Genomic DNA, 17,317 nt, shown 5'->3' with positions numbered 1-17,317 from the left:
GGAACAGGCAGGGATGGAGGGCAGGAACAGCCGGGGATGGAGGGCAGGAACAGCCGGGGATGGAGGGCAGGAACAGGCAGGGATGGAGGGCAGGAACAGCCGGGGATGGAGGGCAGGAACAGCCGGGGATGGAGGGCAGGAACAGGCAGGGATGGAGGGCAGGAACAGGCAGGGATGGAGGGCAGGAACAGCCGGGGATGGAGGGCAGGAACAGCCGGAGATGGAGGGCAGGAACAGCCGGGGATGGAGGGCAGGAACAGGCAGGGATGGAGGGCAGGAACAGCCGGGGATGGAGGGCAGGAACAGCCGGGGATGGAGGGCAGGAACAGGCAGGGATGGAGGGCAGGAACAGGCAGGGATGGAGGGCAGGAACAGCCGGGGATGGAGGGCAGGAACAGGCAGGGATGGAGGGCAGGAACAGCCGGGGATGGAGGGCAGGAACGGGCAGGGATGGAGGGCAGGAACAGGCAGGGATGGAGGGCAGGAACAGCCGGGGATGGAGGGCAGGAACAGCCGGGAATGGAGGGCAGGAGTGGCCCAGGATGGAGGGCAGGAACAGCCGGGGATGGAGGGCAGGAACAGCCGGGGATGGAGGGCAGGAACAGGCAGGGATGGAGGGCAGGAACAGCCGGGGATGGAGGGCAGGAACAGGCAGGGATGGAGGGCAGGAACAGCCGGGGATGGAGGGCAGGAACAGGCAGGGATGGAGGGCAGGAACAGGCAGGGATGGAGGGCAGGAACAGCCGGGGATGGAGGGCAGGAACAGGCAGGAATGGAGGGCAGGAGCAGCCGGGGATGGAGGGCAGGAGTGGCCCAGGATGGGGGGCAGGAAAGGCCGGGCATGTTCACCCACCGAACCCCCGAGCAGCCCCGAGGAGCCCCGAGCGGCCCCGGGCTGTGCTGCCGGGACATGGCTCGGCCTGCATACTCCTAAGAAACGATTCTGGAATGTTCCTCACGCGGGGAGCTCGGGTTTTAGGGAAGGGATTGTCCCTGCTCAGACGCCCCGTCCGGGCGAGGTCAGCTGCTCGCTCCCCGGCCGGGCTGAGCTCCCGGCATCCAGTTTTGTGTTTGTCCTCCCCTTTGCGAGGGTGGTCTCGCTCCAGCGCCGTTAATTAAAACCACGGGCGCAGCGGGAGCTTCCCCGGGGGCGCTTTAAGCGGCTCGAGCGTTGCTGCATGTTAATCCCGGCTCCTTTGTGATCCCCGCGGCCGCGGCTGTGCTCTAAAAAGGGCAGGGAAATGGTTATTGCTGCACCTACCGCGGGCAGAGCCGCCCGGGGGAGCCGCCCGGGGGGCTGGAAATGGGTCCTGTGTGAAATGCCCCAAACCGAGGGGCTGGAGCTGTAAAATACCCCAAACTGAGGGGCTGGAACTGTGTCCTTTGTGAAATACCCCAAACTGAGGGGCTGGAGCTCTGAAATACCCCAAACTGAGGGGCTGGAGCTCTGAAATACCCAAACCGAGGGGTTGGAGCTCTGAAATACCCAAACCGAGGGGCTGGAGCTCTGAAATACCCAAACCGAGGGGCTGGAGCTCTGAAATACCCCAAACCGAGGGGCTGGAGCTCTGAAATACCCCAAACCGAGGGGCTGGAGCTCTGAAATACCCCAAACCGAGGTGCTGGAGCTCTGAAATACCCCAAACTGAGGGGCTGGAGCTGTAAAATACCCCAAACCGAGGGACTGGAGCTCTGAAATACCCCAAACCGTGGGGCTGGAGCTCTGAAATACGCCAAACCGAGGGGCTGGAGCTGTAAAATACCCCGAAAGGAGGGGCTGGAGCTGGCTCCTTTGTGAAATGCCCCAAACCGAGGGGCTGGAGCTCTGAAATACCCCAAACCGAGGGGCTGGAGCTCTGAAATACCCCAAACCGAGAGGCTGGAGCTCTGAAATACCCCAAACCGAGGGGCTGGAGCTCTGAAATACCCCAAACCGTGGGGCTGGAGCTCTGAAATACCCCAAACCGTGGGGCTGGAGCTCTGAAATGCCCCAAACCGAGGGGCTGGAGCTCTGAAATGCCCCAAACCGAGGGGCTGGAGCTCTGAAATACGCCAAACCGAGGGGCTGGAGCTCTGAAATGCCCCAAACCGAGGGGCTGGAGCTCTGAAATGCCCCAAACCGAGAGGCTGGAACTGTGTCCTTTGTGAAATGCCCCAAAATGAGGGGCTGGGGCTCTAAACTACCCCAAAAGGAGAGGCTGGAGCTGTAAAATGCCCCAAACTGAGGGGCTGGAGCTGCATCCCCTCCTAAAATGCCCCAAAATGAGGGGCTGGATGGAGGGAGGGAGGGAGGGATGGATGGATGGATGGATGGATGGATGGATGGATGGATGGATGGATGGACGGACAGATGGACGGATGGACGGACAGGGAGCATGGAGGGATAGAGGACAAGCAGCTGTCAGGGCTGGTTTGGGGGCAGTTTCCCCTGCCTGGACAGGAGGAGGGACCGGCTGATTCTGGAGCTCTGCAGCCGCATCCCTGCCCTCCCTCGCTCCTGCAGCTCGGGGACCGGGACAGCCGAGCCCTCCCTCAGCTGTCTCCTGTCCCCCTCAGCTGTCCCCTGTCCCCCTCAGCTGTCCCCTGTCCCCTGCACCTCAGGACTGGTTCCACCGGGCCACGTGGCCCTGCTGGATCCCAGGGTGGTGGCAAGTGGCCAAGTCCAGGCATATGGTCGGGTTTTATTTTAATGGGGCGCTCATAGATATTTAATAACTTGCATGGCTCTTTGTTTGCTTTTGATAATCGGGCAATAAAATAATTCAGGCTGATTTATACAATGTTTTACAGCTCTGCTGTGAATGAAAGCGCCTCCTGTAACTCGCAGGCATTTGGCTGGGGTACCTGTTCTCCTCAGCAGGGCTGTTTTATACCCCAAACCCCAGTGAGGGCCCTGGAGGAGCCGTGTGTGGGGCTGGGAGCCCGCAGAGCGCGGCCAGCTGGGGCTGCCGGGGCGGCTGTGCCGGCAGCGCCGCTCGGCCGGGGCGGGAGCAGCCCCGCGCTGCAGACAGAGAGCGGCAGCAGTCCAAAACAGGCACGGGCCTGAGCCTGCCACAGACAGGGCCAGAGCGTCTGTCTGTCCTTATAGTGTCTGTCTGTCCTTACAGCGTCTGTCTGTCCTTACAGAGTGTGCAAATAAAGAACGGCAACAGTCCAAAACAGGCACGGGCCCGAGCGCGAGCCTGCCACAGACAGGGCGAGATGGGCCCCCTCCCAGAGCGTCTGTCTGTCCTTCCAGAGTGTCTGTCTGTCTGTCCTTACAGCATCTGTCTGTCCTTACAGTGTCTGTGTGTCCTTACAGAATGTGCAAATAAATAACGGCAACAATCTGGCACGGGCTGCGAGCACGAGCCTGCCACAGACAGGGCGAGAGCGTCTGTCTGTCCTTACAGCATCTGCCTGTCTGTCCTTCCAGAGCGTCTGTCTGTCCTTCCAGAGCGTCTGTCTGTCCCTCCCAGAACGTCTGTCTGTCCCTCCAGAGCTGTCTGTCCTTTCCAGAGCTGTCTGTCCCTCCCCAGCCGTCTGTCCCTGCCCAGCCGTCTGTCCCTGCCCATCCGTCTGTCCCTCCCCAGCCGTCTGTCCCTGCCCAGCTGACTGTCCCTCCCAGAGCTATCCCTTCCAGAGCTGTCTGTCCCTGCCCAGCCGTCTGTCCCTGCCCAGCTGATGTCCCTTCCTCCCCGCAGGGCTCGGCGGCCCTGGACATGTCCCTGCCCTCCACGCCGGACATCAGGATCAAGGAGGAGGAGCCGCTGGAGGTGGACTCGTCCCCGCCGGACAGCCCCGCCTCGCCGCGGCCCCGCTCGCCCCGGCCCCCGGACAAGGTGGGGCTGGCCCGGCCTGAGCCGGGCTCCTCGGGGCCTGAGCCGGGCTTGTCTGGCCTGAGCCGGGCTTGTCAGGGCCTGAGCTGGGCTTGTCTGGCCTGAGCCGGGCTTGTCTGGCCTGAGCCGGGCTTGTCTGGCCTGAGCCGGGCTTGTCTGGTCTGAGCGGGGCTTGTCTGGTCTGAGCCGGGCTTGTCTGGCCTGAGCTGGGCTTGTCTGGCCTGAGCCGGGCTTGTCTGGCCTGAGCCGGGCTCCTCGGGCCTGAGCCGGGCTTGTCTGGCCTGAGCCGGGCTTGTCAGGGCCTGAGCTGGGCTTGTCTGGCCTGAGCCGGGCTTGTCTGGCCTGAGCCGGGCTTGTCTGGCCTGAGCCGGGCTCCTCGGGCCTGAGCCGGGCCTCTGAAGGGACAGAGGGGCTGGAGATTCACCCCTGTGTGAAGCACCCCAAATAGAGGGGCTGCAGCTTCTAAAACATCCTGAATGGAGGGGCTGGAGCTTCAGCTCCCTCCCAGACACCCCAAATGAAGGGGCTGGAGCTTTTCCTCCCTCTCAAACACCTCAAACAGAGGGGCTGGAGCTTCAGCTCCCTCTCAAACACCCCAAATGAAGGGGCTGGAGTTTCATCTCCCTCCCAAACACCCCGAACGGAGGGGCTGGAGCTTTGCCCCCCTCCCAAACACCCCAAACGGAGGGGCTGGAGCTTTGCCCCCCTCCCAAACACCCTGAATGGAGGGGCTGGAGCTTTGCCCCCCTCCCAAACACCCCAAACGGAGGGGCTGGAGCTTCATCTCCCTCCCAAACACCCCAAATGGAGGGGCTGGAGCTTTGCCCCCCTCCCAAACACCCCGAACGGAGGGGCTGGAGCTTTGCCCCCCTCCCAAACACCCCAAATGGAGGGGCTGGAGCTTTGCCCCCTCCCCATGTGCCGTGGGTGATGTGCTGCCCTCAGTTTCTGTGACGGGGATCTCTGAAGGCTGCAGGAGGAAGGGCCGTGGTGGGGGTGAGGGGCTGGCAGCCAGCAGCCCCTGTTGTGTGTTCTGCCCCACAGGAGGGCCCCTCCAAGCCCGTGATCCTCTCCACACCCACGCCCACCATCGTGCGGCCGGGCTCGCTGCCGCTGCACCTGGGCTACGACCCCCTGCACCCCACGCTGCCGTCCCCCACCTCCGTCATCACCCAGGCCCCCCCCTCCAACAGACAGCTGGGGTGAGTACGGCAGAATTCCGTCCAGGAGTTCCCTGGGAGCCCCAGGAGCTGCCCCAGCGGGGCTGGCACGGCCGCCAGGCTCCGTCTGCGGCGGCGGCGGGTGCGGTGCAGCCATGGGAACTGATTGTGCTGGAGCTGGGGAGCGAGGCAGAGCGCGGTGAAACGAGGCAAAACCAGGCAAAACCAGGCAAAACGCTCCGTGGGGAGAGATGGAAGCGCTCCCTGAGCTCAGCACGGCCTGGCTGGTGGGGAATGTGTCTGGGGCTGGGATGGAGTCAGGGATTGTGTTAGGGATTGTGTCTGGGATTGTGTCAGGGGTTGTGTCTGGGGCTGGGATGGCTCAGGGATTGTGTCAGGGGTTGTGTCAGGGATTGTGTCAGGGGTTGTGTCAGGGGTTGTGTCAGGGATTGTGTCTGGGGTTGTCTCAGGGATTGTGTCTGGGGTTGTGTCTGGGGTTGTCCCAGGGGTTGTGTCAGGGTTGTGTCAGGAGTTGTGTCAGGGGCTGGGATGGCTCAGGGATTGTGTCAGGGGTTGTGTCAGGAGTTGTGTCAGGGGCTGGGATGGCTCAGGGGTTGTCTCAGGGATTGTCTCAGGCCGTGTTTGGTCCTTCTGGAGTGTCCCCCCCGAGCTGCTGGCCCCTGCCATGGCCCAGGCAGAGCTGTTGTTCTGCAGCTCTCCCAGAGCAGGGCTGGTGTTGTGCAGCTCTCCCAGGATAGGGCTCCAGGGCTGGTTTTTTGCAGGTCTCCCAGGGCAGGGCTGCATGGCTGTTTTTTGCAGGTCTCCCAGCAGCTCCCTCCCGCTCGTCGTGCAGCTCGCCAACGGCCAGACCATGCCCGTGCTGCCCGGGCCCCCCGTGCAGATGCCTTCTGTCATTTCGGTGAGAGAAGCTTCCAGAGCCGCCTGCCCTGCCCAGCCCACGCTCTCCATGTCTCCCCTCCCAGCCAGGGGGGCTGCAGGAGGGGCAGGGGGAGCAGGGGCAGCTAGGGAAGGGAAGGGAAGGGAAGGGAAGGGAAGGGAAGGGAAGGGAAGGGAAGGGAAGGGAAGGGAAGGGAAGGGAAGGGAAGGGAAGGGAAGGGAAGGGAAGGGAAGGGAAGGGAAGGGAAGGGAAGGGAAGGGAAGGGAAGGGAAGGGAAGGGAAGGGAAGGGAAGGGAAGGGAAGGGAAGGGAAGGGAAGGGAAGGGAAGGGAAGGGAAGGGAAGGGAAGGGAAGGGAAGGGAAGGGAAGGGAAGGGAAGGGAAGGGAAGGGAAGGGAAGGGAAGGGAAGGGAAGGGAAGGGAAGGGAAGGGAAGGGAAGGGAAGGGAAGGGAAGGGAAGGGAAGGGAAGGGAAGGGAAGGGAAGGAGCTGCCCGTTCCCTGTGCTGGGTGATTGTGGCACAGCCGCTGTGGGTGGCAGCAGGAGTCAGGGATGGCAGGAGTTGAGCAGGGCTTGTCAGGATGGGCAGAGCTGCTGTGGCAGGGAGCTCCTGCAGAGCTGCTGTGCCAACGCTGCCGTCCTGCTCCCCTGCAGCTGGCCCGGCCCGTGGCCATGGTACCCAACATCCCCGGCATCCCCGGGCCCCCCATCAACAGCAGCGGGTCCCTCTCGCCCTCAGGACTCCCGGTGCACTCTGAAGCCAAAATGGTGAGTGGCAGGGAGGGAGGGGGGCACGGGGGTCCCTCAGCCTCCAGAGCCAGGGAGGGATTTATGGCCAGGCACCCGTGGGTTCCTCTGGGTTCCTCTCACCCCCCAGATCCTGCTGCGGGCACTCAGGGACTCTTGGGCTCTGCAGCCTGCTCAGGGCCTGGAGCTGCCAGCTGGGCAGGGAACTGCTGCCAGTGCCAGCAGCAGGTCTGGGCTGGACACTGCCCACTGGGCTGGGCACTGGACACTGGGCTGGAATGGACACTGGGCTGGGCTGGGCACTGCCCACTGGGCTGGACACTGCACACTGGAATGGACACTGCCCACGGGGCTGGGCACTGGACACTGGAATGGACACTGGGCTGGGCTGGACACTGCTGGTGCCTGTTGTCAGCAGGGTGGCTGCAGGGTGGCAGGGGCTGCTGGGGGCCCCAGCAGCTCCTCTGCTGTCCCTGGCAGCTCCTCAATGTCCCTTTTCTTCCCTGGCAGAGGCTGAAGGCCAGCCTGGCAGCATCATCCTCGCTGAACGGCAGCAGCCTGGTGGCGATGGTGACCGCGCGGCCGGAGCAGAGCCAGGTCCTGGGCCAGCACCCCGACGCCCCCTCCCCAGCCCAGCCACAGGTCTGTGCTGCTGCTGCTGCTGCTGCTGCTCCCCCGGGGCTGGGCAGGGCGGGCTGGGGCTCCCAGGGCTTGGCAAGGAGCAGAAAACCTCCCAGCCTCCTCCCCGTGCTGCAGAGCGGGTTAAAACCTGTTCTTTGCAGCGCTGCTCCAGCACGGAGGCACTCCCAGCCCAGCAGGCAGGAGCTCCAGCCCTGGCTCATCTGCCTGACAGCCCCGGGGATGGGAAGGAACATTTCCCCTCTCTCCTCCCCGCCCAGCTTGGGGGTTAAATGCTCCCCTCTCAGGCGATGGGAAGGAACATTTCCCCTCTCTCCTCCCCGCCCAGCTCGGTGTTAAACGCTCCCCTCTCAGGCCATCGGCCGGGCTGGCTCCTGCAGCCAGCCAAACGCCAGCCAGCCTTCCCTCGGCGTGGCCACCTGCTCCAGCTGGGCCGAGCTCGCCGAGTTTAATCTCCAAATGCTGCGGAGGGGCTGCGGGCCGGCCCGGGGCTGGGCTGGCCCTCGCTCGGCGGGGCCGCGCCTGCCAGCCCTGCCTGCTCTCCCTTTGTTCTCCCGAATAAAACCAGGGCCCTACAAACCCCCCAGCTCCCCGTAGCCTCCTAGAGATTGTTTAGCTGGAGGTTTTGAGGGGAAAATTAATTTTTCAAGCAAATTGCGTTCTTAAAACCTGGGATTATCAGCGACCGTGCGTGGCGGCGGCAGCGGGACCGAGCGCTGTGTCCTGCCCGTCCCCAGAGCTGTGCTGAGCCCGCCCCTGTGCCCTGTGCCCTGTCCCCTGTGCCCTGCAGGTGTCCCCGGCCCAGCCCACGCCCAGCACGGGCGGGCGGCGGCGGCGGGCGGCGGACGAGGACCCCGACGAGCGGCGGCAGCGCTTCCTGGAGCGGAACCGCGCCGCCGCCTCGCGCTGCCGCCAGAAGCGCAAGCTCTGGGTGTCCTCCCTGGAGAAGAAAGCCGAGGAGCTGACCAGCCAGAACATCCAGCTGAGCGTGAGTATGTAATGGGGCTGGGCACAGCCCTGGCACGGCCCTGGTATGGTCAGGGTGCTGCCCTGGCACAGCCCTGGCACAGCCCTGGTATGGTCAGGGTGCAGCCCTGGCACAGCCCTGGCACAGCCCTGGCACAGCCCTGGCACAGCCCTGGCACTTTTGGGCTTTGTTCCCTTCCAGGACATTTAGAGCAGCTCTTCCCTCTGGCACTTTCGGGGTGCAGCTGTCACGTTGCAGAGGGAGTTTTTGGGGAGCTCTGAGTGTTTTTGGGGAGCTCTGAGGGTTTTTGGGACACTCTGAGGGTTTTTGGGATGCTCTGAGGAGTTTTTGGGGAGCTCTGAGGGTTTTTGGGAAGCTCTGAGGGTTTTTGGGAAGCTCTGAGGGTTTTTGGGGAGCTCTGAGGGTTTTTGGGACGCTCCGAGCAGGGTGAGGCTGGCAGGCTGCCAAGGGTGACAGGGCTCTGTGTGTCCTTGTCCCCTCAGAACGAGGTGACGCTGCTCAGGAACGAGGTGGCTCAGCTGAAGCAGCTGCTGCTGGCCCACAAGGACTGTCCCGTCACCGCCCTGCAGAAGAAGACCCAGGGCTACCTGGGTGAGTGAGGGCTGGGCTGGGCTGGGCTGGGCTGGGCTGGGCCGGGCTGGGCTGGGCCGGGCTGGGCTGGGCTGGGCTGGGCTGGGCTGGGCTGGGCTGGGCCGGGCTGGGCTGGGCCGGGCTGGGCTGGGCTGGGCTGGGCTGGGCTGGGGAGGGAGGGGATTGTCCCCTCAGGCCATGCCTGTCACCCCCCTGTCACCCCCCTGTCACTCAGGATCACTGCAGGGCAGGGCTGGCACAGCACAGGACACAGCAGGGAGTGCAGAATGCCCGGGCTGGGCACAGGACCCCCCAAAATCCCCTCAGAGCCCCCAGGGCATTTCTGCAGGGAGTGCAGAACACCTGGACAGGGCACAGGACCCCCCAAAATCCCCTCAGGGCCCCCAGGACACCCCAAAATCCCCTCAGAGCCCCCAGGACAGGGCTGGCACAGCACAGGATACAGCAGGGAGTGCAGAACACCTGGGCTGGGCACAGGACACCCCAAAATCCACTCAGGGCATTTCTGCAGGACACAGCAGGGAGTGCAGAACGCCCAGGCTTGGCACAGGACCCCCCAAAATCCCCTCGGAGCCCCCAGGACACAGCAGGGAGTGCAAAACACCTGGGCAGGGCACAGGACACCCCAAAATCCCCTCGGAGCCCCCAGGACATTTCTGCCCATCTCCTGCTGAGGAGGCTCCTCCAGGGAGCCTCCTCCTCCCTCTGGGGTGCCAAATCTGCTGCTCCCCGGCCAGGAGAGGCCAGACTCCCTCCCTGCCATCCTGGAGCTCCATTGCTCATTCTCTGCCATTCCCACCGAGCTGGCTCGGCTTGGGAGTTAAAAAAAAAAAGAAAAGGCTTTTTTTTATCTCCTTTTCTTCCCATCATTTTTATATTTTTTTTTAATGCTGCCTGTTTCATTATAACCAGCCCGGGAGCTAAACACGATCTGGGTCCTGCTGCCCTCCCTGCAGTACCAATTCCAGGCTCTGAGAGGCTTTGGGAGGACGCTGGAGTCCTCTAGTGTTCCTTGGAAAAACGGGAGGACGAGCTGAGAGAACAGAAACCGCAGGCAGGCAGGGAGAAAAAGGGGAAAAAAATATCGAAAAAATGAAAATTCAGTGTTCCTGGGGGCCGTGCCTTGCCCCCCCGTCAGGGTCTCTGGGGTTCTGTCCTGCCTGGCACTGCCACTGTCACCCCAGGGTGGCTCAGAGCCCCCTGGATGTCCCCAGACCCTGCAGAGGGTGGGGGCTCCCTGCTGCTTCTCCCTGCTCATCCCCCCGTTCCCCAGGAATTCCTCTCACATCCGAGGGCTCAGGAGCAGCGTCGCCCCCTCCCCTCTGGCCCTTTTACGGCCGAGATTTGTGGCCGGGCGGGTCCTGAACAAAGCCCCGGGGCCCTGCTGGAATTGCAGCTGCTCTGGGAGCTTTTTATGGGCAGCTCCTTGTAAATCTGGACCTGGCTGGGGCTGCCAGGGGAGGGGATGGCTCTGCTCGACCTTGCCCAGCCCGGGGGAACGAGCCCAGCCAGGCTTCAACCCCACAGCTGAGTTTTGAAAGCCTCCGTAGGGGTTTTGTGTGGCAGAAACATCCCGGCTCCTGCCTTTGTTTGCTCCTGGGAAGGGAGGGGGGAGCTCCCAGGGGATCCCCAGGCTCAGGAGCTCTGCCCCCCAAAATTCTGGGAGCCTCTGAACAAAGGCAAGGAGGGCTCTGCCTTTGTCTGCCCCTCGTGGTGCTGCAAATTCCCAAAAAAAACCAGAGCAGGCAAAGCCTCGTGATGGGCTCTGATTGATTTTAGTGTCTGGGGGAGCAATAAAGAGCAAAGCAGGTGATTTAGGTGAAAAATACCCCCAAAAGCCCAGCTCCTGGGGCTGCTGAGGGGATCCTGCTCCCCCTGGCAGGTGGGGAAGGGGCTGCTCAGCCTCGGCTCCAGAACCTGAGGGGAAATTAATTCCTGTTAACGAGGGATGGATGGTCTGGGAATCGGGGGTGGGAGGAAGGCTGTGCCAGTGCTGCCCTCCTCGGGAAGCTGTGCTGGTTCCTGCCCGGGCTTGGGAGGATCCAGCCTGCTCCTCCCTGGGATGGGGAGCGTCCTTGTGTCCCAGCTCTGGGTCCTGTCCCAGTCCTGCCCCAGGGGAGGGGGCTCCAAATGCCGTGGGGTTGGATTCCCGCTGCCCCAGGCTGGGGAGGGGGCCAGGCTGGGGAGGGGTCTGGGCTGGAGAGGGGGCCAGGCTGGAGTGTCCAGGCTGGAGTGTCCAGCCCATTCCTGCTGGTCCCTGATCCCCCTCTCAGCCAGCCCCATTCCCTCTCCAGACCAGCCCCATTCCCACCTCAAACCAGCCCCATTCCCACTCCAAACCAGCCCCATTCTCAAACCCAAACCAGCCCCATTCCTAAACCCAAACCAGCCCTATCCCCCCCAGACCAGCCCCATTCTCACCCCAAACCAGCCCCAAACCCAAACCAGCCCCATTTCCACCCCAAACCAGCCCCAAACCCAAACCAGCCCCATTCCCACCCCAAACCAGCCCCAAACCCAAACCAGCTCCATTCCCACCCCCAACCAGCCCCATCCCATCCCAAACCAGCCCCGTTCCCCCAGACCAGCCCCATTCCCAAACCCAAACCAGCTCCAAACCCAAACCAGCCCCATTCCCACCCCAAACCAGCTCCAAACCCAAACCAGCCCCATTCCCCCCAGCCCTTCCCCGTCCCCCAGCCCACCCCTGTCCCCCAGCCCATCCCCATTCCCCCCAGCCCATCCCCGTTCCCCCAGCCCCATTCCCCCCAGCCCACCCCTGTCCCCCAGCCCATCCCCGTCCCCCCAGCCCACCCCTGTCCCCCAGCCCATCTCCATTCCCCCAGCCCCATTCCCCCCAGCCCAGCCCCGTCCCCCCAGCCCAGCCCCGTTCCCCCAGCCCCATTCCCCCAGCCCTTCCCCGTCCCCCAGCCCACCCCTGTCCCCCAGCCCATCCCCATTCCCCCCAGCCCATCCCCGTTCCCCCCAGCCCCGTCCCCCCAGCCCATCCCCATCCCCCCAGCCCACCCCTGTCCCCCCAAACCACCCCTGTGTCCCCAGCCCACCCCTGTCCCCCGCTGCCCCCCAGCTGTGGCTGACCCCCTCCTCTCCCGGCAGAGAGCCCCAAGGAGAGCTCGGAGCCCTCGGGCTCGCCCGCGCCCGTCATCCAGCACAGCTCGGCCTCGGCCGCGCCCAACGGGCTCAGCGCCGCGCGCTCGGCCGCCGAGGCCGTGGCCACCTCGGTGCTGGCGCAGATGGCCGGGCAAAGGACAGAGCTGGCCGTGCCCGCGGCCTCGCACGTCATCATGGCCCCACAGTCGCAGTCTGCCGGCAGATGATGGCCCCGGGCCGCACGGACTGAGCGCCGCCCGCGGGCTCCTCCCGCTCCTTTGGGGTTTTGTTCTTCTCGTTCTGGTGGGGTTGGAGTCGAGGGCAGCTCTGGCGCTTTCCCCGCCCGGCGGAGCCCCCGGGGAGGGCGGGTCCCGGGGCTCCTGTGGGACACTAAACCCGGGCGAGCCGCAGGAGCCGGGCCTGGCCCCGGCAGGGCGCTGTGACACTCCGTGTGTTCCCTGGGCACGGAGTTGTGACCCTCCTTGCTGTCCCTGTGCTGCAGGGCGCTGTGACACTCCCTGCTGTCCCCAGGCAGGGGGCTGTGACACTCCCTGCTGTCCCTGTGCTGCAGGGCACTGTCACCCTCCCTGCTGTGCCCTGGGCAAAGGACTGTCACCCTCCCTGCTGTCCCCGTGCTGCTCCCAGGCTTGTCCCCACTCCCCAAATCATTGCACCTTCACCAGGAGCCCCCCGGAGCTCTGAGCTCTGGGCTCCAGGGCTCCTCCCTGCCCCAGCCGTGGATTTTGGGAAGCAGCACTGCTCTGGGTTTGTGCCCCAGCGGTGGGACAAGGGCACAGCGTGGGGCTGGGGACAGACGGGTCCCCAGGGGCTCGGGGGCTGGGACAGGGACAGCCTGGCCAGGGCTGCTCCCGCAGTCCCAGGAATTGGGATGGGGCGCAGGGAGGGCCCCGCTGGCCCCAGAGCGGCGCCAGCCCCGGCTGCCCTGGGCAAACCCAGCCCACCCTGCCGCTCACAAACCTCCATGACCTCAGCAATGGTGGCCTTAAAGCACGGTGGGGTTGTTGGCTGTTCCGAGGGAGGGAGCCGGGAACGGGGCCGGGGTTTGGTGACCGAGCCGCCGTCACTTCCCAGCTGGAGCAGACAAAGGATCCACCCTGGGCAGGGGCAGATCCCACCCTCCACGGTCCTGCCAGGGGGACGCTGGGCTCTGTCCCCTGTGCCCCTGGGTGGCTCCAGAGCTTCCCTGGGTGGCACAGCCGGGGCTGGGAATGGGGAATGGGGCATGGGAAGGGCTGCTGCGTGGTTTTGGGATGTGGAAGGAATCTTGTCCCGGTCCGTGGACCGCTCCAGCCCCTGGAACTCCTGCCCCTCACAGGTCCCTCCTCAGCCAAGCCCCCCCTCAGGTCGCACTCGCCACTTTGGAGCCAGGCTGGTTTGTCCAGGTGATTTTGGTTGGTTCCTCCACGCTTGGGAGGTTCCCAGGGACAGCGAAACCCAAAGCCAAGGCTGAGCAGGAGCTGGGGTCCCAGCACTGGGGGGGGGGTCCTGAGGTTTGGGGTTTTCCCAGCTCTTGTGCAGCTCTCCCTCAGCTGGGATCAGGGTCGGGGTCAGGGTGGGTTTGTGCTGCTGCTCCCCTTTTTCCTCTTGCTCATCCCAGCTCCTCTCCGTGCTCCAGCCTTGGGAATCTCTTGTTGGGGTCCCACACATCCCCCAAACCCCTTTTCCCCCTTAAAGCTGTTCCTGAAGCCCAGTCCGGGGCTCCCAGCAGTTTGCAGCACTCCCCATCCCGAGCAGGATGTTTCTGCTGCCAGGAGGGCCCAGGTGAGGCCAGGGAGGGCTCGGAGCCGTTCTGGGGGATCCTGGGGGGTTTGCAGGGGGTGCAGCAGCTCGTCCCGTGGTGTGGGGGAGCTGAGGTGTCCATCCGGGGCAGAGAGGGGAGGGGGAGTTGAGCTCTGGCCTGGTCCCTCCTCTGGTTCCCCCCGTTTGCTGTGGGGGCCTCGCTGGCAGAACCAGGAATGAGCAAAGGCTGGAAAATCCAGGGCAGCGTTTGGGTCGAAGGCAGCAGCTGCCCCAGCCCCTCATTTTACCCTCGGGGCGCTGAGAGTGGCTGGATTTTGTCTGATGGGGTCGTCCTGCCTCGCTGCTTTCCAGGGAATCCTCGTGGCCCCCTCGGGATGGGGGAGCGGCTTTCTCCCCGTCCCTCCATGCCCCATTCCCACATCCCCCATCGCCAGTGCCTTGAAAATTCTGCAAATCCCCAAAAAGACCCAGGGGGAAGCTCCAAGGGTGGTCAGGGACAAGCGGGAGCGAGCTGAACCCGGGTTCGGCTGTACCTGGGTCACTCACAGGGCTGGAGCTTCCCGTGCCCATTCCACGCGTGTTTTACCCCAAAAGCAGCCGCTCCTCACTTTGTAACCAGTTTTGGGGCAAACCCCCCCCGTTTCTGCTCCGTGCTGATTCCTCCCGCTTTGCCGGGGGTCGCAGCCCCCGGCCCCGCTCGGCAGCGCCGGGCGCCTGCACTTTGCTCCGCCAGCCCCGGGAATCCCGGGGGGCCGAGCCTTCCTCCTGTCCCCGCTCCTGTCCCCTCCTAGGTCCCCTCCCTGCCGGGACCGGCGGCCCGGGGGACACCGGGGGCTCCTCGCGGTTCTGCGGGCTCCGGTGGGGCCGGGCAGGGGGAGCCCGGGGAGCGGGATGGGCTGCGGGGATTTGGGGTTTGTGGATTTTATCGGAATTGTGGAATAGGAACGAATGGCTGCAGACCCCGGGGAACCCCACGGAGGGGGAGCTGCTGCTCCCTCCCTCCTCTTCCTCCCTCTTCAGCCTCCAAATCCCCGCGGATCGGGCGGGGTGGGAAGAGCTGGTGCGCGTTCCCCCCCCACTGGTGTTTGGTCCGGGATTCTCGGCCCGGGTGGGAATCGTGACATTCTGGGGCTCCTGGACCCGTTCCTGCTCTGTTCGCCCCAGGGGGGCCCCAAAATGAGCCCGGGAGGTGCCGAAGGGACACGGGAGGAGGGTCCTGGGCGTGCCCCCCACCCCTCAGCTGCTTTGTGCCACGAGCTTTGACGATCAATAATGGAAGAAGCCAAAAAAGGACCCCCGAGTACCTGTGTAGTATCTTATCAGTCCATATCGATACGTATACGCACCCATGTATCGTAGATCGGCCGCCGCGGGTCTGACCCGACCCCCGCAGCCCCCGAGGGACCCCCGCCCCGCCCGGGCTCCTGTGAGCGGGTCCTCACAGCCCCCGCGGGGGCCGGGGCCGCGGGGGGACCCGGGGGACACGTCCCAGCCTCCCCCAGCCCTCGGCCGTGTCATACCAAACATGTAACGTGCCTTTTATTTATGCTGCAAATATAACATTAAAATATTACCCAGGAGCCGCAAGCTGCTGCCCTTTGTGCGGGGTGCGGGCTGGGGACACCCCCCGGTGTCCCGGGGGTTCACGGTGTGGGTGGCGCTGGACCGAGGGTGACACCGGCTGGACCCGGGACGGCGTGAGATTGTCACCCCTCGGCGGGGGAGCTGCTTGTGGGGGACACCGCAGTGTCCCGGGGCGATTTCGGATGCGTTTTTTGGGGCGATTTTGGCTGGTTCGGGGTCGGGGGGAGCCGAGGCCGCGCCGTCGGAGCTGCAGGAGCGCGCAGCGGCCACCGGGGGGCGGCAGCGAGAAGCGGCCGAGCGGGGGGGGCGCGGGGGTCCCGGGGAGGGGTCCCGGTCTGGGGGTGAGGGGGAACAGGGGAGGGGTCCCGGTCTGGGGGTGAGGGGGAACCGGGGAGGGGTCCCGGTCTGGGGGTGAGGGGGAACCGGGGAGGGGTCCCGGTCTGGGGGTAACAGGGAACCGGGGAGGGGTCCCGGTCTGGGGGTAACAGGGAACCGGGGAGGGGTCCCGGTCTGGGGGTGAGGGGGAACCGGGGAGGGGTCCCGGTCTGGGGGTGACCGGGAACAGGGGAGGGGTCCCGGCCTCAGGGTGTCCTGGCCTCGGGAAGTCCCGGTGCAGGACGGGGGTCCCGGGGGTCTCGCTCCCCAGTCCCGGCGGTGCCGGTGGCGGGGCCCGGGCGGGGCGGGAGGTGCGGGCCTCCCCCGTCCGCCCATCCGTCCGCCCGTCCCCGGGGGCGGCTGTCGCGGCTGCTAAATGGGTTTCATTAACGGCGGCGGGGCCGGGGCTGTTCCCGCCGCCCCCCGCTCCCCCGGGACCCCCGGCCCGGCCCGGCCCGGCTATAAGAGGCGGCGGCGGCGGGGCGGGGGCGATGGCGATGGCGGGGCGCCCGGTGCTGCTCCTGCTGCTGCTGCTGCTGCTGGCGGGGACCCCGCGCTCCGCCCGCGCCTGTCCCGGGACCCCCGGCCCGGCCCCGGTGAGCCCCGGCCCGGCCGCGCCGTCGGAGCGGGGGGTCCGGTTTGTGGGGGGATGCTCGGGGTTGGGGCCGGGGGTCGCGCTCCGGTTCCAGGACCGCTGTGAGCCCCGGTCCTCCCCCGCCTCAGGCCGCCGCCGCCGCCCCCCCGGGGCCGCCCCCCGCCGCTGCCGCCGCCCTGGGAGCGCTGCTCCGGTCCCTGCAGCGCCCCGGCCGTGCCCCCGGGGCCGCCCTGCCGCCGCCGAGGTGAGCGGGGAGGGGGGCCCGGCCGGGGGGTCTGGGGGGCACCGGGGGGTCGGGGGGTTTGGGGACAGCGCGGGGACGCGGGAGGTGGGGAGGGACATGGGCGGTGTGGGGGGCCGGTGTGGGGATGGGGGTCCCCATTAGGTGTCCGTGTTCAGCCATTCCCATCCATCCGTCCGTCCATCCCTGTCCGTCTGTCTGTCCCCATCCTGTCCCCGGTGCGGATCAACGGCGCCGTGTCTCCCCGGCAGGTCGGGGTGGGGGCCGCCGGCGGGGGCCCAGGCCCGGCTCAGCCCCCGCAGCCGGGACCCCCCCCCGGTGGCCCCGTTCTGGACCATGGCGACCCCGCAGCGCTTCGGCCGCCGCCGCTGACCCCGGCCCGGGCCCCTCGCTGCCTCCGTCCGTCCCCCAATAAAGCGATTTGTCCCCCCCACCCCGAGCCCGCGCTCTGCTTCCACCCCGGGGCGGGCGGGGGTCGCGGCTCCCGCCCCTTTCCGCGCCCCCGGCCCCAAGCAGACGCCGACACGGGGAGTACAAACCCCCCCCAGCTTTATTCCGGGGGGCCGATGGCACCCGGGGACCCCCCGGAACCGGGGGGCCAGGACGGAGGGGGACCCCGGGCCCTGAGGTCCGTCTGTCCGTCCACCCGCAGCGGGGTCGGGGCGGTGGCCGCGGGTGGGGGCCGTGTCCGGAGGTCCGAGCGCTGCCCGGTGGGTCCGGGGGCAGCTGCCCGAGCCCGGCGGGGCTCGATTGCCCTCGGGCGGGGCTCGCTGCCCCCCGGCGGGGCTCGGTTGCCCCGGGCGGGGCTCGAT

The 17,317-nt window shown here is 66.1% G+C and overlaps 1 protein-coding gene across 3 annotated transcripts in view; it reads left to right on the top strand.

The window, feature by feature from the left end:
- The window catches only part of LOC311164244 (cyclic AMP-dependent transcription factor ATF-7), a gene marked incomplete at its 3' end in the record, with an annotated part of 50,246 nt that extends 38,047 nt beyond the window's left edge, over positions 1 to 12,199 (top strand). For 2 of the 3 annotated variants that reach the window (XM_084223615.1, XM_084223616.1), the window contains exons 5-12: positions 3,684 to 3,821; positions 4,863 to 5,020; positions 5,798 to 5,897; positions 6,528 to 6,641; positions 7,131 to 7,262; positions 8,050 to 8,251; positions 8,730 to 8,838; positions 11,956 to 12,199. In XM_084223615.1, the coding sequence (XP_084079741.1) occupies positions 3,684 to 3,821; positions 4,863 to 5,020; positions 5,798 to 5,897; positions 6,528 to 6,641; positions 7,131 to 7,262; positions 8,050 to 8,251; positions 8,730 to 8,838; positions 11,956 to 12,199 (1,197 nt within the window). The remainder of the gene's footprint in view (positions 1 to 3,683; positions 3,822 to 4,862; positions 5,021 to 5,797; positions 5,898 to 6,527; positions 6,642 to 7,130; positions 7,263 to 8,049; positions 8,252 to 8,729; positions 8,839 to 11,955) is intronic. The other variant, XM_084223617.1, reaches the window with a different exon arrangement.
- Between the last annotated feature and the right edge of the window lie 5,118 nt (positions 12,200 to 17,317).

This window comes from Fringilla coelebs (assembly GCF_963513975.1).
Source record: "Fringilla coelebs genome assembly, chromosome: 30".
NCBI lineage: Eukaryota > Metazoa > Chordata > Aves > Passeriformes > Fringillidae > Fringilla > Fringilla coelebs.
This window is presented reverse-complemented; position numbering and strand designations above follow the sequence as displayed.